Below are 21,653 nucleotides of genomic sequence, written 5' to 3'. Positions count from 1 at the left end.
CTGTGGCTGAAGCTTGATTTTATTCCTTGGTCTCCAGCTCCTACAGCTGTCTGGATGCCCATTTTTACGATGACGAAACGATAACGGTCATTGTGGTGGAAAATTCAGACCACGAGGGGAAGGAACGGATTTTGGCTCAGCTGCCTTTGTCATCTATCAGCACGGAGGAGAACCAGGAAATGGAGTTTAACTGGAATTCTGGCCAAAGGTGAGAGCCAAAACGGTGACCCAATTTCATCTTTGCGGGTTGAGCTGTCCGTTTTATTGGTTTGAAGGGTCTCGATCCCTCTTCTGCTTGTAAGCAGTGGTGGGTTTCAAATTTTTTTACTACCAGTTCTGTGGGCGTGGCTTGGTGGGTGTGGCATGGCTTGGTGGGTGTGGCTTGTTGGGCGTGGCAGGGGAAGGATACTGTAAAATCTCCATTCCCTCCCCACTCCTGGGGGAAGGATATTGCAAAATCCCCATTCCCTCCCCACTCCTGGGGAAGAATACTGCAAAATCTCCATTCCCACCCTACTCCTGGGGAAAGGGTATTGCAAAATCCCCATTCCCTCCCCACTCCTGGGGAAGAATACTGCAAAATCTCCATTCCCTCCCCATTCCTGAAGGAAGGATATTGCAAAATCCTCATTCCCTCCCCACTCCTGGAGGAAGGATACTGCAAAATCTCCATCCCCTCCCCATTCCTGAAGGAAGGATATTGCAAAATCCCCATTCCCAGCCCACTCTTGGGGGAAGGATATTGCAAAATCCCCATTCCCTCCCCACTCCTGGGGAAGGATACTGCAAAATCTCCATTCCCTCCCCATTCCTGAAGGAAGGATATTGCAAAATCCTCATTCCCTCCCCACTCCTGGGGGAAGGATACTGCAAAATGCCTGTTCCCACCCCACTCCAGGGGAAGGATACTGCAAAATCCCCATTCCCTGCTCACTCCTGGGGGAAGGATACTGCAAAATCCCCATTCCCACTCCACTCCTGGGGGGAGGGATATTGCAAAATCTCCATTCCCACCCTACTCCTGGGGAAAGGGTATTGCAAAATCTCCATTCCCTCCCCAGTCCTGGGGAAGGATACTGCAAAATCTCCATTCCCTCCCCATTCCTGAAGGAAGGATATTGCAAAATCCTCATTCCCTCCCCACTCCTGGGGGAAGGATACTGCAAAATGCCCGTTCCCACCCCACTCCAAGGGAAGGATACTGCAAAATCCCCATTCCCTCCCTACTCCTGGGGGAAGGATATTACAAAATCTCCATTCCCACCCTACTCCTGGGGGAAGGATACTGCAAAATCCCCATTCCTACCCCACTTCTGGGGGAAGGATATTGCAAAATCCCCATTCCCTCCCTACTCCTGGGGGAAGGATACTGCAAAATCCCCATTCCTATGCCACTCCTGGGAGATGGATATTGTAAAATCCCCATTTCCTCCCCACTCCTGGGGGAAAGATACTGCAAAATCCCCATTCCCACCCCACTCTGGGGCCAGCCAGAGGTGGCATTTGCCAGTTCTCTGAACTGCTCAAAATTTCGGCTACCGGTTCTCCAGAACCTGCTGGATTTCACCCCTGCTTCGAATGGTCAGTAAATGAACTGTTGCAAGTCGAGGGCTACCCATAAGGATGTGGGGACATCTTGGGCAATGGGGGTCAACCGGGGACTTTCCTCTTACTTGGTTTTCTTCTGGATGTTAGGTTAGACATGCAGCGTGACAGCATTCCGACGTGTACTGTGACCGCGGACACGCAGTGGAGGGTGCTGGAGAACATGAAGGCTAACTATGTCACAGTGAACGGTATCCGGAAAGTGTCTTGCGTTGTGAGTGTCGTTGTTTGTTCAAGGATACAAATGGGTTGCCTCCTTGATGGTTGGGCTGTTAGGAAGCAGAAGGGGACAACTCAATGGGGCCAACTCACCATGGCCAACTCAACAGTTCAATGTAAGCCATTTAAATCAGGGGTCTTCAACCTTGGCAACTTTAAGACTTGTGGACTTCAACTCCCAGAATTTGCTGGCTGAGGAATTCTGGGAGTTGAAGTCCACAAGTCTTAAAGTTGCCAAGGTTGGAGATCTCTGCTTTAGATGATATTTCACTCCTTTCCTCTGCTTCTGGTTTTGGGATGCTTCACTCGTTTCTGTTTGCTTCATGCCGGTTTCTATTTCCACGCCAACGTCTACGCTAGAAATAAAAACCATCGTAAAAATTGGGGATGTTTTTGAACAACAGAGGTTGAAAAAGTTATTCGGGGAGAAACCGGCAGTCATGAGCTTTTAGACTGATAACAATTCAGGTTTCTAAATAAACACTCTTTGAGCTTCTCCGTTATCCAAGAAAAGACTTGGAATTAGCCTCTTCCCAGAAAGGGGTTTTAAAAAAAGAGAATTTAAAAAAAAAATCTCTGCTGCTTTTGAATGATATAAATAGTCCCGTGGACAAATTCTTGTAACTCCATCTCTCATTCACCTCAGTTTTATCTTGTTATCTTCCTTGGAGAAATAAACAAAATTGTTTTTAGTTTTAGGTTGAGAGCACCCAAGCTGGTGACGTAATACCTCTGTCCTAAGCATTGAAAAGTTGGGATGCGGTGGTTCAGTGGCTAAGACGCTGAGCTTGTCGATCGAAAGGTCGGCAGTTCAGCGGTTTGAATCCCTAGCGCCGCGTAACGGGGTGAGCTCCCGTGACTTGTCCCAGCTTCTGCCAACCTAGCAGTTCGAAAGCACGTAAAAAAAATTCAAGTAGAAAAATAGGGACCACCTTAGACGGGAAGGGAACAGCGTTCCGTGCGCCTTTGGCGTTCAGTCATGCCGACCACATGACCACGGAGATGTCTTCGGACAGCGCTGGCTCTTCGGTTTTGAAATGGAGATGAGCACCGCCCCCTAGAGTCAGGAACGACTAGCATGTATGTGCGAGGGGAACCTTTACCTTTTTAAGCATTGAAAGTTGAGTTCTGAGGCAGTTGGCTTTGAAATTCAACCGTCCTTCATCTTTCCCTAGCTAAGTTCGAACCTACGGCACATCCGCGTCTTTGAAATGGACGAAGACGATGGAGAAGTTGAGGAGGAGGAGGAGGAAGAAGCTCCTCAGGCTCTTAGCCTGTCCCAAGAAGAACTCAACCAGTCAACGGGCATGGCTGAAGGAGAATAGGTCTCGGCTCAGCTGATCTGGTAGGTGAGGTGTCACCAAGAACCTCTAAGATGGAAAGAAACGGTCATTTCAAGATTTTAGATGTTAAAGCGTAGACCACCGGGAATGTGGTCCTGCTCTTGGAAGATATGGGAAAACTCTGGTTTTTCAAACCCACATTCTACCAGTCTCTTGTTTCTTGGGTTACGGCTCCATTCTTTGAATGATACAACTGGAAACAAAACAACTCTTCAGACAGACAGAAAGAATAACAGAGTTGGAAGGGACCTTATAGGTCCATGATGGCGAACCTATGTCGTCTATTTCAGGGGTCTTGAACCTTGGTGTCGTGTCCCACTCCCACTCCGACGAACGAGTCAAAGAAGTCCGTAACAAACGTGGCAACGAAGCCTTTGCAGCTTGCCAAGTTCCTTCGAGGTTTATCAGGGCAGGCAGGAGTCCAAGTTGTGACTTCAGCGATAGGGTCCGATATCAGCAAACTAGATGAGACTTTGCTTGACTCAAGGTTGGAATGCCAAAAGCAGGTCCTTTATATAGGCTGTGGGGTGTGGCTCCATGACTCAGCATTTATCCAGGCCTGGCCTTCCCTTCTGCTGACATCGCCTCTCAGATCTCTGGAAGCGAGGGTCCTCCCAGACTGAATTGTCTTCAGCTGGATCTGCTGTCAGGGAAAGGGAGGGGTCAGAGGGAGTAGGGCCGAGTAATTCCAGCACCTGGCTGGCTTCCTGCTCTGAAGGCTGAGCCAAAGGAACACACGCTGTATGAGTGAGGTTTATTGGGCTTGTCCTTTCACTCCTTGAATCCTCTCCGAGCATGGGGCCAGGGCCGGGGGCTGGAGTCATGACAGGCCGTTCATCTTCATTATCAGACTCAGAGTCTGATAACAGGCCCCGTTGGAGACGGGAGGGGCCCAGCTGAGGAGAGGAGGGAGGACGAGTCACAACACTTTGTAACTTTACGACTTGTGGACTTCAACTCTCAGAATTCCTCAGCCAGTGCATGAGGAATTCTGGGAGTTGAAGTCCACAAGTCGTAAAGTTGCCAAGGTTGGAGACCCCTGGCCTATTGCTTTTCCAGGTTCCAGTGCGCTGGCCAGTTGCTCTTCATGCACGCAGAAGTGCCAGAAACTGGAAGAGCAGATGCCCAGTGTGCATGCACGCGCCGGGAAAATTATTTTCCAGTTTCCAGCATGCGCACCGGCCACCTGGTCTTCACACGCACATGCACACCAGAAACTGGGAGACCAGGTGGCCGGTGCGCAAGCATTTGCTGGAAATGGGAAGATCATCTTCCCAGTGTGTGCATGCTGCTTTTCTGGTTTTTGATATGCGCACGCACGCGCGCTCCCGTTTCGGTACTTGGCGCCAAAAAGGTTCACCAACACTGTTACAGGTCATCTAGTCCAACCCCCTGCTTCCGTTTCTCCTGCCAAACTGGTTCCGCTTTCGATATTCCCGCGGTTTTCTAAACTCCATTGCCCCTCTTGTTTTTCTAAAGAAGTTACGTCCTTCTGATGTCGCCATTTTGTCATTACAGGATGCGTGGATGTGTCGTTTTGCAAGTTTGCCGCCGTCCCGCGGAGGACGGCTGGGGATCTAACCTCCTAAACCCGTGGCCGCCAATCCTCTTCAAAACTCAGCGTAAAGGAAAATAAAACAGAATTTTTATTTTTTAATTGTGCTTTTCAGTCGCGCGTTTCGTTTCACAACCCCTGTCTCACCGACACTGCCATCATCGATTTATTTCTCGGGTGTTTTAATCCAAAACAAACGTTCTTTTACAGCTTTAGTGTTTGCCTGCTGCTAAATCGAGTAATCTCAAAGAATGTCCTTTTAGATAACTTTGGAGAAGCTTCCATCCTTCAGTTTCTGGTAATTTCCAGCATTGTGCCAAGAATTATGGGTCTGGATGGGGAGAAACAGGCTCAAGCTCAATCCTTCCAAGACAGAGTGGCTGTGGATGCCGGCATCCCGGTACAGTCAGCTGAGTCCTCGGCTGACTGTTGGGGGCGAGTCACTGGCCCCAATGGAGAGGGTGCGCAATCTGGGCGTTCTCCTGGATGAACGGCTGTCTTTTGAAGATCATTTGACGGCCGTCTCCAGGAGAGCTTTCCACCAGGTTCGCCTGGTGCGCCAGTTGCGCCCCTTTCTAGACCGGGATGTCTTATGCAAGGTCACTCACGCCCTCGTGACGTCTCGCCTGGATTATTGCAAGGCTCTCTACATGGGGCTCCCCTTGAGGGGCATCCGGAGGCTCCAGTTAGTTCAGAATGCAGCTGCGCGGGTGATAGAGGGAGCCCCTCGTGGCTCCCGTGTTACACCTATCCTGCGCAGACTGCACTGGCTACCTGTGGCCTTCCGGGTGCGCTTCAAGGTGCTGGTGACAATCTTTAAAGCGCTCCATGGCATAGGGCCGGGCTATTTACGGGACCGCCTACTGCTACCAAATACCTCTCACCGACCCATGTGCTCTCACAGAGAGGGACTCCTCAGGGTGCTGTCAGCTAGGCAGTGCCGTCTGGCGACACCCAGGGGAAGGGCCTTCTCTGTGGGGGCTCCCACCCTCTGGACCGAACTCCCTCCAGGACTTCGCCAACTTCTGGACCTCCGAACCTTTCGTCGCGAGCTTAAAACACACTTATTTATCTGCGCGGGACTGGGTTAGATTTTAAAGTTATGGGTTTTAAGGGGCTTTTATTATTTATACTATTTTAAATTTGGGGCAATAGAATAAGTTTTTTAATTGTTTTTTAATCTGTATTTATATGTATTTTAACTGCCTGTGAACCGCCCTGAGTCCTTAGGGAGATAGGGCGGTATATAAATTTGAAAAATAAATAAAAATAAATAAATAAATAAATAAAATAAATTATGAAAGAGATTTTTTTTCCCAATTAAGGCTTAGAAGCATAAGGTGCAGTGATGAAATATAAAATTCGTTACTACCGGTTCTGTGGGCGTGACTTGGTGGTGGTGGGGTAACGTGACTGGGTGGGCATGGCCAACTTCTTTTTTAAGTTTTAAAAGCATTTTTTCTACAACCTCTTCAGCCGAAAAAGTTGTAAAAAAATGCTTTTAAAAAGCTCTGATGATCCTAGCGGAGTTGCCTGCTGTCAGAGGCTTTTCTTTTCTTTTAAAAGCATTTTTTTTTTGCCTTTAAAAGAAAAAAAAGCCTCTGATGATCAGGCAACTCAGCTGGGATCATCAGAGGAGCCTTTTAAAAGCATTTTTTCTACAACCGCTTCAACCGAAGAGGTTGTAAAAAAAAATGCTTTTAAAGGGTTCTGACGATCCCAGCTAAGCCGCACGATCAACAGAAGATGGGGTGTGCAGAGGCTGAAAACTGGATGCGGAGGTTGAAAATGAGACCCGTGGAGGCGGCAATCCCTGCAGCCTGAAACAGCTGATTGTCGGGAGGCTAATCCAACCGACAATCAGCTGCTTGTGCTAATCAGGCTGTGCTGAAACGGAAACGGGCTGTTTGCTGCAAGGAGGCAAATTACTGGGAAGCAGAGAAAGATTTTTTTCCTTTGATTTCCTCCCCAAAAGCTAGGCGCGTCTTATACTTCGGGAGCATTTTATACTCTGAAAAATACGATAAATTATATACAAAACGTCTATGGGGGTATAGCAATGGCCTTGTTGTGTCTGTGCCCCCCGAGCCGGGCCTCCTGCCAGAAAGTGACTTGGAAAGTGAGGGGGAAGGGCCGTCAGGACTTACCTCGGGAGCACCGGCCTCCCTGGCTCAGCTCCAGGAGCCAGAAGCAGGCCAGGTGGAGGAGATAATGAGGCCTCCATCCCCTGATTCTTCCCCCCCCAGGCCACGCCTCCAGACCCAGCTGACAGCAATCAGGCCTGGCTGGACCCTAGGTTTCATAGGCAGGAGAGGCGGAAACAACAGAAGCAGGGGTGGGGCAGGCCTAGGAAGTGCTGAGTCATGGAGCCATACCCCACAGGATATAGAGGCAGCAAGAGCTGCTGTGCCTCTTCGTAGCAGGCAAATCAACTGCTTAAATAAGAGCTGAAGTACTGTTTGACTCATCGGCGTCGAGGGAGATAACAGAGACACTTGGCAGACACTCGCTATTTTGCTGCCAGAGCTGATAGTGCCGGCTAATTAAGCCATCGCTCGGACGGAGGCGAAGGGGGACAGAACAGGCCTCATAACTGAATGTCTAGTTAAGCTATTCAAATGATCACCTCTGGCGTCGCTTCGTGCAGTTCCAAGGAACCATTGAATGTACGTCTTGCACAATATGTTTTAATAGTTTGCGTATCAGCACCGCAATGGCAACATCAGAGCTGAAGAAGCTTCTTGGACGAAAAGCGGAACGTCTTCAAAGAAAATAGAATAGAATAGAATAGAATTTTTTTTTTATTGGCCAAGTGTGATTGGACACACAAGGAATTTGTCTTGGTGCATATGCTCTCAGTGTACATAAAAGAAAAGATACGTTCATCAAGGTACAACATTTACAACACAATTGATGGTCAATATATCAATATAAATCATAAGGATTGCCAGCAACAAGTTACAGTCCTACAGTCATAAGTGGAAAGAGATTGGTGATGGGAACTATGAGACGATTAATAGTAGTGCAGATTCAGTAAATAGTCTGACAGTGTTGATGGAATTATTTGTTTAGCAGAGTGATGGCCTTCGGGAAAAAACTGTTCTTGTGTCTAGTTGTTCTGGTGTGCAGTGCTCTATAGTGTCGTTTTGAGGGTAGGAGTTGAAACAGTTTATGTCCAGGATGTGAGGGGTCTGTAAATATTTTCACCTCTTCTTGATTCGTGCAGTATACAGGTCCTCAATGGAAGGCAGGTTGGTAGCAATTATTTTTTCTGTAGTTCTAATTATCCTCTGAAGTCTGTGTTTTTCTTGTTGGGTTGCAGAACCGAACCAGACAGTTATAGAGGTGCAAATGACAGACTCAGTAATTCCTCTGTCGAACTGAATCAGCAGCTCCTTGGGCAGTTTGAGCTTCCTGAGTTGGCGCAGAAAGAACATTCTTTGTTGTCTTTTTTTAATGATGGTTTTGATGTTAGCTGTCCATTTTAGATCTTGCGATATGATAGAACCTAGAAATTTGAAAAAAAACGACAATACCGTTGCCTCTTGAAAAAAAAAGCACTTTTGGATCTTCCGGATACAGATGTTTACCTTTCCTCGAAACAGATGTAGAAATAGTTTGTGGCTCTTAACTTGGCAAACCATGTTTTTTTTAAAAAATGTTTCCTTGTTTGCAAAGCCATCTTGCGAGTCTACGACTCAGCTTAGAAGAAGAATCAGAAATCGCAATCCCCCTTATGAATGAAAAGGAAGGTATTCCTTGACCCAGAAGGCTGGGCCAACGACGACTTTGGTTTTACCTTAAAACCCATAAGGGCGTCGTTTCAAGTGATTGGGCTCCGCGGAATATCTCTGGATTGGCAGAAATTCTTTGCGCCAGTTCTCTCTCTAGGGATGCCAGCGGCCTTGAATGCACTTGGATTTTGACATTATCTTGCAGAATAATTCCTACAGATAAGCATCAAGGGCAAAGGTGATGGCACACTTCAAACGGGGTGACTTGTTTGTTCCAGACTAACGTGTCAAATTGACCCAGAATTTCCACGAACGTAAGAGTAGTAAAATTGTATTGCTTTAGTAAAGATAAGATTGATTTTTTTTTCTTCCGTTAAATGTCTTGGCACAAGGTTATGTATGTAGCTGATCTTGGAGGAGGCGGGAGAGGGAATAGAGCCGCAAACACTTTTTCTAGAAATCTCAATTCTTGAGCTTTCTCCGATTTAATCAGAATGTCCAAACCTTAATAGATTTCAGGGAATTTAGAGGAACGGGAAGGTTATAGCCAGGCTGGCATGCATGTTCAACCAGATTAAATGGTGGCATTTGGGGAACGTCGTAAAATATGTAATTTCCAGCATTGTGTCAAGAATTATGAAAGAGAAAGGGTTTATAATTTTGCAATAGCTTTGTCCTGATTTCATGCTTACAATCTTACAATCCCAGAATCTGGTGATACTGGGATTGTAAAACTGAGCATGGAACTGGAGCAAAACTACTGTACTGATAGAAGAAAATATTTATCAAAACTACCATGTAGAGTTCTGGGTGCTCTCTGAGCTTGCTTGTTTTCTTGCAAAAGCTTCATTATCCAACCAGGTAACATCATCAGTTTGGGAGGAGAAGAGGAGGAGGAGGAGGAGGAGGAGGAGGAGGAGGAGGAGGAGGAGGAGGAGGAGGAGGAGGAGGAGGAGGAGGAGGAGAAGAAGAAGAAGAAGAAGAAGAAGAAGAAGAAGAAGAAGAAGAAGAAGAAGAAGAAGAAGAAGAAGAAGAAGAAACAGCAACAACAGAAGAGAAGAGAAGAATAGAACAGAAGAAGAACAGAAAACGAGGAGAAAAGAGGAGGAGGAGGAGGAAGGAGGAGGAGGAGGAGGAGGAGGAAGAAGAAGAAGAAGAAGAAGAAGAAGAAGAAGAAGAAGAAGAAGAAGAAGAAGAAGAAGAAGAAGAAGAAGAAGAAGAAGAAGAAGAAGAAGAAGAAGAAGAAGAAGAAGAAGAAGAAGAAGAAGAAGAAGAAGAAGAAGAAACAACAACAACTATGGGGCCGTTGATGCTCTCTGACATCTGTTTTCTTGGAGCCGTTTCGTTACCCAACGAGGTAACATTATCAGTGCTAGGACAGTGATCTCACCTAGTTTGATAATGAAACATCTACAAGAAAACCACCAAGCTCAGAGAGCACCAAGAATCCCACAAAATGATTGTTCCAAGCATGGAATAGGATAGAATTTGAAATGTTCTGTTGGAACGTTTGAAGTGGCCTGTTTTCTTAACGGAAAATACTTGAAGCGCCCCATAGGATAACAATGCAGCAGGAGAACTTGGTTCATTTATGGTGGCAGAACAGGAAATTGTCATAGGAGTCCTTCTTGTTAGGAAGCAATGGGTATTCAAAAGGGTTGCCCTACAGTGCAGTCATTTTAATCTCAATTATACTGAAGATACACCAAATACTTTTGAAGGCCGTTTCCTCTTCTGCCTGAAAAAAACCACAAAATAATACTTAATCTTGGCTTGGTCTCACACACTTGTAGCAACGGCAAAGGAGCTTCTGTTTCCTTTGCAGGGTGAATTGGCAAGTATATATTCACTCGGCTGTTTTGTCTTGACTAGCCCCCCCGACAACTTTTGTGTTGACAGTGGAAATGGTAGGAGGAAGCCCTAGTGGTGGTCCCTTGAACCCCTAAACGAAAGCCTAACCCCAAAACAATAAAATAACATTGCAAGGCCAACCCTGGTTTTTCAACCAATGGGTGAACTAGAACTGGAAAGGTGCTTGCTCCTGAGAATTTTCTCTCTGGTCCAACTGACACTCGCTCCTTCAATTGTTACTCTTGATGGTATTTAATTGTGTCAGAGTTTGTTGCCAGCACACACAATCAAGACACACAATTAAATAATTCTGCAGGTTTCATCTACATAAGAAAATGCCTTTACATACAAAACTCTTGTAGGTTTTTCCACATTGTAGAGAAGAGAAATAGCAAGTACAAACACAGCACAAAATGGAGAGGGAGAGAATCTAATGCCGTCAAGCTTATATACATAAGAGTTTAAGCCACACCCAGGCTCCAAACTGTCTCTTATGGCCCCCATACAATAAATACTCTGTTTCGGTTACCAAACAACTCTCATTGGCTGATCTGTTGCTATGTCTATCCCAGTCTCTGAACATACTCTGGCAGATTGGGAGTGTAGCTGATGAGAAATTCATCTTAACTCATGGATGGGCTGAAGGTAAGGGCAGCTACTAGATACTAGCTCCATGGCTTAGGGCCCGGGTACTTACGGAACCGCCTGCTGTTACCTTATGCCTCCCACCAACCCGTACGCTCACACAGAGAGGGTTTTCTCAGGGTGCCGTCCGCCAAACAATGTCGGCTGGCGGCCCCCAGGGGTAGGGCCTTCTCTGTTGGAGCTCCTACTCTTTGGAACAAACTTCCCCCTGGTTTACACCAAGTGCCTGATCTTCGGACTTTTCGCCGTGAGCTGAAAACGCATTTATTTATTCAAGCGGGACTGGCTTAAAAGTTTTATTAAATTTTAATTGGGGTTATTTATGAATTTTAAGGGTTTTAAATTGTTTTAAATATTTCGGCCATTTATGTAATATGCTCAGTTTTAAGTTTCTGTTTTAATGTTTATATTGTGGGTTTTTATTATCTGGCTGTACACTGCCCTGAGTCCTTTGGGAGAAGGGCGGTATAAAAATCTAATAAAATAAAATAAAATAAATAAATATCTAGTCATGTCCCATCTGGAGCCTTGGTTACGTTCAAATGGAAGCAAGATCTCGAGTCAACCCATTTCCCCCATCTTCTCTGGAATTTTGTGCAACGGACTTACTGTTCATTCAAGCTTGTGATCTACAAAGAGTTGGATGTTGTGCGTGCAACCCCTCAAATGCGGAAGGTGAAGAAATGTCTCATGTAAGGTCCGTTTGGCGGTGAAATACAGGATTTCCTCTTCGAATCAGTTGGGCTTTTGAGGGATTGCTTCTGTATGCAATGAAGAACTTGTTGAACCAGGGTAGGTTAACTAAGGGGCAGTGACTCAGCCATTTCTGTGCCAACACCTTTGAGCTGAAGATGGTAGTCACAGCAATAATGGAGCGGTCAAATTAATGAGCTCAGACACACACCTACCCTCTTAGCTTGTGTGACTATTTAGTGGGCATGTGGTTGCTTTTAGGATTCCTGGATTGTGAAAACATCACAAGGGGAAGATACGCTCTTCGTTTGCACTGTTTCCCAAAGAAAGTGGTCCCTTTGAACTGTTGTAGCGAACCTGAACTCATAAATTTTTCAGCAAAGGTGCCATCAGATTTATGGAGATTCTTGTCATCCAGGTCTTGGTTGTCCCAAAGGTGCTTCCCCCCTGCCCAAAAAGGCAACTGGACTTCCTTTGAAGATGTTTCGCTTCTCATCCGAGAAGCTTCTTCAGCTCTGACTGGATGGTGGGGAATGGGAGGATTTGCACTCCTTGCAGACAAACTGGTCATTTGAATCCTTTGAGAGGGTCACTGAGGCCACTTGGAGGTTTGTCTGTGTCTTCAGGGTCACTTGAATGGTGCAATTGGGTGAGGAGCCTTCTTGGAACTGCTAAAAGAAGAATAGAATAGAATAGAATAGAATAGAATAGAATAGAATAGAATAGAATAGAATAGAATTTTATTGGCCAAGTGTGATTGGACACACGAGGAATTTGTCTTGGTGCATATGCTCTCAATGTACATAAAAGAAAAGATACGTTCATCAAGGTACAACATTTACAACACAATTGATGGTCAATATATCAATATAAATCATAAGGATTGCCAGCAACAAGTTATAGTCATACAGTCATAAATAGAAAGAGATGGGTGATGGGAACTATGAGAAGATTAATAATAGTGCAGATTCAGTAAATAGTCTGACAGTGTTGAGGGAATTATTTGTTTAGCAGAGTGATGGCCTTCGGGGAAAAACTGTTCTTGTGTCTAGTTGTTCTGGTGTGTGAGGACTGTGTTGTGGAGCTGTGCTTTCTGCAGGATGTGTCCCTTCCCTGTTGAATTCAGGTGCAGGCGGTTGGAGATGAGTCTGTGTTGTCTCCATCTCAAACTGGAGAGCAAATGGTTCCTGTAATCTGCAATTTTTCTGGAAATCTGTTCACACTCCCACACCATTTGGGTTCATCCCAAAGCGTCTATCTAAATGTCTGTGGAGATTCTCCATTGTCCAGGTCATGGTTTTCAAGAGGCAACTGGACTTTCTTTGAAAAAAATAAATAAATCCTTCCATTCCCCCACCATCCAGTCAGAGCTGAAGAAGCTTCTCGGATGAAAAAGTGAAACGTCTTCAAAGAAAAACAAGAAAGGCAGTTCAGTCCTTGGAAAAGCTCCGTGTAGTTCTGTCTAAGCTCTTCGAATACTTTGTCTGGCACGGTATAGGGCAGTGACGGCAAACCTTTTCGCCACCGAGTGACGAAAAGGGAGAGCGCATGGCTGGGCCACAACCCGGAAGAGGAGCTGCCCAGGGTGCATGCGCATCCCCAAAAATGAACTTCCAGTTTCAGCCAGCTACTCTTCCAGGATTCTGGTGCTCATCCGCACGCCACGATCAGCTGGCCGGCGCTCATGCTCACGGAGGAAAACAGAAGACCGGCTCTTCCAGTTTCCAGCACTGCCACATGCAAAAATGGCCGGGTAGGATTAGCCTTCAGACATAACAGGAATTACCCCAAACCCATCAAGTTGCAGGACCTTCAAGAGGGAATTAAGCATAAAAGGCTTGGAGTCACACTTCCAAGGCTGCTTGCAAGCCAGGAACGCTCGAGCTGTGTCGCTACTTTTCTTGCCTTCCTGAATTAAAAACAGCCCTTTTTCTGGCAGCTGGCTTCCATGTCTATTTCTTCTCAGCATCGGTGACTGCTTCCCAGCTGGGAACGAACCAGGCGATGGTGGTATTCAGCCGGTTCTATTCGGTTCGCGTGAACTTGTAGCGGCGGCTGCAGGAGGCTCTTCCTGGACATCATCATGTCCTGTTTTTGACGCTCTGCGCATGCTTGGAAGGCCCTGTGCATGCGCGGAGGTGGTGCATGTGCTCACATTTGTGAACCGGTAACGAAAATAAGGGAATACACCCCGCCCCCCTTGAAACCAGGGAAATTTCTTCCAACAGTGGGATCCCTCATATCGATGCCGTCTACTTCCATGATTCATGAAGATTTCCAGAGTTACAAGCAGATGAGGGACCAGAGCAGGATGAGATCGATCGAAGCTCTGCATATTTCAGTAGGAGGAATCAGGAGACAGTGAGGACACCAGAAGTGTGTTGAAACTTCTTGGTCCCTGACCTGAGGCTTGTTATATAAAAAAGAAAAAAGAGGAAATACGGCTCATCTCTTCCCATGATATTGAGAAAGACTCTGACGTTTCTGATTGGTTCCTCAGGTTACAAATACAAAAGGTGAAACTGGACCCATCCTTAATCAGGAACGCCCTTCGTCCTGGGAACAGCTGACTCTTGAGTTCAGAGGATAGCAGAGAATGGGACGGGTAAGTCTAGCCAAAGACATTTTAAGGGTTTTCAGACTCACGGGAAGAGAGAAACAAATGTTGACATGGAGCACCACTGGGTCCTGGTTTTGCTTTTCACTGGACCTCTGTGAGTTTGGCCTAACTTTGGCCTAACTTTTCCTTGCCTTTGGTCTTTATTTTTCCCCTCCTTCAGGTGGTTTATCAGGTGGTTGTGGGTCACAAGGGGGGGGAGTTACATTTTTCATCACTCGATATTATCCTGAGATATTATCCCAAGGTTCAGTTGTTTTTTATGACTTCATAAAACTTTGCGTACACAAGACAGAGCCATAAAAATCACTGGTTGTTGTTTTTTTGTTTACATTTATATCCCGCCCTTCTCCGAAGACTCAGGAGTGTATAAGGCAATAGTCTCATTCTATTTTTATATTTTTACAAAGTCAACTTATTGCCCCCCAAACAAACTGGGTCCTCATTTTACGTACCTTATAAAGGATGGAAGGCTGAGTCAACCTTGGGCCAGTTCAACCTTTTTAATTGAAATGTTGTGATATCCGATGTGAACTGTGGCATACATTGAACGGTGACTCTGAGGAGCGTCTTGTCAGGCCTGGAAGCCATCTTTTTCGTTGGGCCTTCAGGCCTGCCACATTTACTACTGTGGGAAACTGGGAGGGCAGATTTATATGGAGCCAGGGTGATATATAGTCATAATAACGTTCCTTTCTCAGAGAGTCAAGGACATCTTGCCCAGCACCTGGAGGGCTGGAACTGGGAGGGATCTCCAGTTGGGCGCCACAGCACATGCAAGACACTCCCCTTCTGTTCTGACCCCCTCGCCTCCATCCGAACAATGGCTTAATTAGCCGGCACTTATCAGCTCTGGCAGCAAAAGAGCCAGCATCTGCCAAGAACTCTTGTTAGCTGCCAAGACGCTGGTGAGTCACAAAGTTCAGCTCTAGTCAATCAGTGAATTTGCCTATTACAAAGAGACACACCAGCTCTGGCTGCCTTTTATATCCTGTGGGGTGTGGCTCCATGACTCAGCACTTCCTAGGCCTGCCCCTCTCCTGCCTACGAAACCTAGGGTCCAGCCAGGCCTGATTGCCATCAGCTGGGTCTGGAGGCATGTCCTGGGGGTGGGAAAGAGTCAGGGGACGGAGGCCTCGTTATCTCTTTCACTTGGCCTGCTTCTGGCTCCTGGAGCTGAGCCAGGCAAGCCGGTGCTCCCGAGGTAAGTCCTGACGGCCCTTCCCCCTCACTTTCCAAGTCACTTTTGGGCATGGAGCCAGGTTCGGGGCCTGGAGCCACAACACCTTCTTAAACGCACACCATTGCCTGCTGCGGCTGATGAAAGCAAATGGCAGCGGTGCTCCAGGAGGGCAGGCTGGCTGCGGACATCCTGGGGCTGCTGCACTTGCACACCTTCATGTGCCACGGTTCTGGCGTTCGCTTTCTCCCTTCTTCTGCCGTGAAATGAAAGCGAACGGCAGCAGGGTTGCTTCAGGAGGGCAGGCGGACATGTGCAGCAAGGCAGGGAGGGAAAGTGGCAGCGGTCCCTTCCAAGCGCAGCACACAGAGGCAATGGTGGGCAAGAATAGGAAGAATAGAATTAGAATTAGAATTAGAATTAGAATAGAATAGAATAGAATAGAATAGAATAGAATAGAATAGAATAGAATAGAAAATGTGGAATAGAATAAATGGAATGGAATGGAACAGAACAGAACAGATATTGGAATGAAGAATAGAATAGAATAGAATAGAATAGAATAGAATAGAATAGAATAGAATAGAATAGAATGAAAATGAATGGAATGGAATGGAACAGAACAGAACAGATATTGGAATGAAGAATAGAATAGAATAGAATAGAATAGAATAGAATAGAATAGAATAGAATAGAATAGAATAGAATAGAATAGAAAATATGGAATAGAATAGAACAGAAGAATAGAATAGAATAGAATAGAATAGAATAGAATAGAATAGAATAGAATAATAGAATAGAATAGAATAGAAAATGTGGAATAGAATAAATGGAATGGAATGGAATAGAATAGAATAGAATAGAATAGAATAGAATAGAATAGAATAGAATAGAATAGAATAGAATAGAAAATGTGGAATAGAATAAATGGAATGAAATGGAATGGAATGGAATAGAATAGAATAGAATAGAATAGAATAGAATAGAATAGAATAGAATAGAATAAAAAGGAATGGAATGGAATGGAATGGAATGGAATAGAATAGGGCCTCTGGTGGCTCAACAGATTAATGCAGTCTGTTATTAACAGCAGCTTGCTTGCAATTACTGCAGGTTCAAGTCCCACCAGGCCCAAGATTGACTCAGCCTTCCCATCCTTTATAAGGTAGGTAAAATGAGGACCCAGATTGTTGGGGGCAATAAGTTGACTTTGTATATAATATACAAATGGATGAAGACTATTGCTTGACATAGTGTAAGCTGCCCTGAGTCTTCAGACAAGGGCGGGATATAAATGCAAATTTAAAAACAAAAAAAAACAAAAACAGAACAGATATTGGAATGAAGAATAGAATAGAATAGAATAGAATAGAATAGAATAGAATAGAATAGAATAGAATAGAATAGAATAGAAAATGTGGAATAGAATAAATGGAATGGAATGGAATGGAATAGAATAGAATAGAATAGAATAGAATAGAATAGAATAGAATAGAATAGAATAGAATAGAATAGGAACAATAGATTAGAATAGAACAGAACAAAATAGGAATAATATAATAGAATTAGAATAAAGTAGAATAGAATAGAATAGAATAGAATAGAATAGAATAGAATAGAATAGAATTCTTTATTGGCCAAGTGTGATTAGACCTACAAGGAATTTGTCTTTGGTGCATACGCTCTTGGAGTACATAAAGAAAAAATAAAATATATTCGTCAAGAATCAAAAGATACAACACTTAGTGATAGTCATAGGATACTAATCAGCAGTCAAATCATACTAGGAAACAATAAAAACAATAGAAGTTGTAAAGATAAAAGCAACATAAGTGGGAAGAGATAGGTACTAGTAAGGATGAGAAGAAGAGTAGTAATACAGTCTTAGTAAATAGTTTGACAGTGTTGTGGGAATTAGTTCTTTAGCAGAGTGATGGCATTCGGGGGAAAACTGTCCTTGTGTCTTCTTGTTCTGGTGTGCAGAGCCACACCATGGTTTAAGAAATGTAGGAAGATCCAATCACTCAAGTCTCGGGCCAATTAAAATCCAGCTGCTCCCTGGAAGTGACGATCGACAAGCAGAAACTCACAGTGTATGGGCATGTGATGGGAGTGGAGCATCGATTGGCAAAATCATTGCCCTCGGCTGAGCTAAGGGGAGCAGGAATGTGGGAAGGAAATGGATAAGGTGGATGAGCAGGATCACACCGTCACTAGAATGGGTAGAGGAGAATTATTTGCAGCTCAGGATTGAAATGAGGGATCCTTGGTTCATTTCTTGTGGACATTTCATCACCCAACTAAGTAACATCATCAGCGCTAGTAGGGAGTGGGATCACTGGAATCTCCAAAGAATAGCAATAGTTTACTATTGGAGATGCGCCAAGAAGGCAGGAATTTAACCATGAAGTCTTTGGAGCCAAGCCCAGCTTGATGAAACCTAACGAATGATGTAATACAAACCCAAACATCGAACATTCTTGAGCAAACGGTGGAAAGTATTTCATGAACACAACCTCATCTCCCCAAGTGGCTTTTCCTTAAAGCAAATCTCAAGGGAGCATTTGTGTTGTGCTTGTATATCCGTGTGTTTTTAATTTTTTAAAGGGGAAAATTGCACGGATATTTAATTCCCTTGTTGCACAGCATTTGACCGATGTTGTGAAGGTTCAAAACTTTGTGTTAGTTGTTTGTTTTTTCCCCAGTGGTTGGAAGGAAAACCACAACACCAGGAAATACGAGTGTGGGATAGATTAGGACAGAAAAAAAAAGAAAAGAAAAACTCACCACCACTAATTGTTGCATTGATTTTTTTTAAAAAAAAGCTGGAGCAACTTACCAGGAGTTGATCTCAATTCAAAAGAAGTTCTATCAAACTGTGATAATACAATAAACAACAGAGGTGCTGTTACTCTGGCCTCAATTTAGTCCCTTAAGTAAGAAAGACCCTCGACTCCATTCGGAGTGCAAGGTATACTTTACTAAAGGCCAAGTGGATTACAACATAGCAAAGCCGGAACTGAAATTCGCGCACCAAACTTTCCTGGTTAACTTTCCTTGTCCAGTTCCTCCCCTTGCTTATTGTCCCTTATTGTCCAATTATATTTGAATAAATTGTTTTGGGAACTGTCTCTTCAACGATGAACTGATTGGTCAGCTGTTGCCTTCCTGTTCCCAGCGTTTTGACCTTGAGTTGGTATTCTGGAAGGTACAATGAGTAGATAGACTCCCCCCCCCACTTCCGACTCCCTCCTTCCATAGTTCAAGGCAGACTGGCAGCTAGCACATGCGAAGCTCAAGCGCATGATGGCAATTCTTTTTTTTTCAAAGTTTTTATTTTTTTCACAACAAAAAAAAAACCCCTCGTCAAACCAATTACAATGTGCTGAAGGGGTGTTTACATATCTTCTTGTGCAATCTCAAAATAAACATCTCTTTCATACATATATCTTATATTGTCTTTTCTAACATATCTTTCCTTCTAGCCAGTGATAAAATAAATCCCATATTTTATAATATTGCTTATCTTCTTGTTCTCTAATTTCAAATGTCAATTTACTCATCTCGGCACATTCCATCATCTTCCTAATTATTTCGTCTTGCAAAGGTAACTCCTCATTTTTCCAATTCTTAGCAAACACAATCCTGGCTGCTGTAATAGGATTCACCATCAAATATTTTATATCTCTAGTATATATCTCGGGTATAATTCCCAACAAGAAAGACTTCTGGATTAAAGTCTATGTGTTTTTTAATCATTTTCTCCAACCATGTGTGTATCTTAGTCCAATATCTTTTCGCTTCAACACATGTCCACCACATATGGTAATATGATCCAGGTATCTGATGACACTTCCAACATTTTTCAGATTTATCTTTGAACATTTTGGCAATTTTTGTCGGGGGTGTGTGTGTGTGTCGCATGATGGCAATTCTGACAGGTGCTGAATAGAATCACATCACATCAGATACCTGTACAATTAGCACAGGGGGCCCCCAAGGCTGTGTGCTCTCCCCACTTCTCTTCTCTCTGTATACCAATGACTGCATCTCCAACGATCCATCTGTTAAGCTACTGAAGTTCGCATATGACACAATAGTGATCGGTCTCATTCGAGACAATGACGAATCCGCATACAGATGGGAGGTCGAACAATTAGCCTCGTGGTGCGACCGAAACAATCTGGAGTTTCAGCTCCTACCCTCAAAACAACACTATAGAGCACTGCACACCAGAACAACTAGACACAAGGACAGTTTTTTCCCGAACACCATCACTCTGCTAAACAAATAATTCCCTCAACACTGTCAAACTATTTACTAAGTCTGCACTTCTATTAATCTTCTCATCGTTCCCACCACCCATCTCCTCCCACTTATGACTGTAAGACTATAACTTTGTTGCTTGTATCCTTACAATTTATATTGATATTGTTTCCAGATTGCTTATTTGTTCCCTATGACTATCATTAAGTGTTGTACCTTATGATTCTTGATGAACGTATCTTTTCTTTTATGTACACTAACAGCAAATCTAATCACACTTGGCTTTATTGGCCAAGTGTAATTAGACACACAAGAAAGACAAATTTCTTGTGTGTCTAATCACACTTGGCCAATAAAGAATTCTATTCTTTCCCTTTTCTAGATAAAGCAGGTAGGATTAGAGACCCAATTGTCTTCTTGACTTTTGAGGATCGTAGCTGATCCCAAAAGTTTAGCAGGATTGAATTATCTCCAACCTTAGTAACTTTAAGGCTTGTGGACTTCAACTCCCAGAGTTCCTCAGCCAACTTTGCTGCCTGAGGAACTCTGGGAGTTAAAGTCCACAAACCTTAAAGTTATTAAGGTTGGAGACCCCTGAATTAGTTAGTACTTGGATGAGGGACCAATCTCAGAGCTAAAGATTAAATTTGGGAGGGGGGGACAATGGGCAACCACTTCCATGTTATTGCCAAGAAAATACACAGATGGGTATATGTTGAGCTTGGCTCAAAGAAAAAAATGTTTTTAATTAGGGATTGTTGTGTTGGTTTCAAGAAAACCACAGGAACTTAGTCGTGAAATCATCAAAAGTCAAATCATTAGTTGGAGGACACGTGTTGGTTTTTCTTCTCCTCAGTCGAGCATTATTTTGTAATGGAAACTTTGAAGATGATCGGGGTGGGTCTAGAATACTGCAAGTCAGTCATGTGGATTTATTGAGGAACTAAACAAGGAACGAGTTTTGAACAGCTGGCTAGGAGGAACTTCTAGCATTTCTAACAGCAGACTCATCAAGGATATAGATGCAAATCCGACCTCTGGCTCAGCCACTGTAGAAACTGGGACTTTGCAAGAGAGATGTGCATTAAGTCGCTACAAACCTTCTCTGATCGTTTTTTCTTGATCTACCCGCTCACCAAAACCATGTGTACACGCACATATCCCACATGCTTTCTTCTCTATGGTGGACTACAAAGCAATGCAACAACAGCTGGCAAATTGGCAACCTGAGTATTTTTGCTCATTGTGACTGATTAAAAAAAAAAGGTTGAAGAGACCAGCTAGTGAAACCAACTTCTCCGTCTTTAACCTTAGGAATTGTAGAGGGGGGAAAAAAAATACTGGCAATTAAATTGTTGTTCATTTCTTCTCCTTCCCCCACATTTTTTCTGTTGTCTCATCCCCTTGATGCTGAAGGAGAACATGGGTGGAGGAAAGGAAGACCAACTGGCCTTGCTCAATTCCATGGTAAATAAGAGGTCACATGGAGACGATGCGGTTTGGAAGAAATTAGATTGCCTTTATTGTCTGGATGTGTTCCTGGAATTCACGGTCAACACCTCTTTTTTTTTTCTCCTCAGCCTTCTGATCATGGATCCTTGTCTCTTACCTAAGCTGGTCTTCTTGTCCACTTTCCAGGAAAACAAGGAAGGGCTGAGCCAGCCAGTGCTAGTACAGTTTCTCCATCGCTACCATATCCCCTGCAAAATCACAATATTTATTTATTTTATTTATTTATTTAATTAGATTTTTATACCGCCCTTCTCCCGAAGGACTCAGGGCGGTGAACAGCCAAATAAAAACAACTAGGACATAAATAAGCTTAAAAACATATTAAAACTAATTATAAACTGGCCAAATTTAAAATTAACACTAAAATAAACAGTCCTAAAACCCCTCTTAAAATTCCCTCAAGCTAGCCCTGCACGGTGGAAGAGAAAAGTCT

The 21,653-nt window shown here is 44.1% G+C and overlaps 1 protein-coding gene across 4 annotated transcripts in view; it reads left to right on the top strand.

Moving 5' to 3' along the window:
* Positions 1-5,841, top strand: part of ANAPC4 (anaphase promoting complex subunit 4) — a 55,437-nt gene extending 49,596 nt beyond the window's left edge. The window contains exons 27-30 of one of the 4 annotated variants that reach the window (XM_058193378.1): positions 38-208; positions 1,696-1,819; positions 3,000-3,173; positions 4,686-5,841. In XM_058193378.1, the coding sequence (XP_058049361.1) occupies positions 38-208; positions 1,696-1,819; positions 3,000-3,149 (445 nt within the window). In that variant the 3' untranslated portion in view covers positions 3,150-3,173; positions 4,686-5,841. The remainder of the gene's footprint in view (positions 1-37; positions 209-1,695; positions 1,820-2,999; positions 3,174-4,685) is intronic. The other 3 variants (XM_058193377.1, XM_058193379.1, XM_058193380.1) reach the window with 3 other exon arrangements.
* The last annotated feature ends 15,812 nt before the right edge of the window (positions 5,842-21,653 follow it).

The sequence above is a fragment of the Ahaetulla prasina genome, chromosome 8, assembly GCF_028640845.1.
Source record: "Ahaetulla prasina isolate Xishuangbanna chromosome 8, ASM2864084v1, whole genome shotgun sequence".
NCBI lineage: Eukaryota > Metazoa > Chordata > Lepidosauria > Squamata > Colubridae > Ahaetulla > Ahaetulla prasina.
Note: the sequence above shows the minus strand (reverse complement) of the source record. Positions and strands in the feature narration are given on the sequence as shown.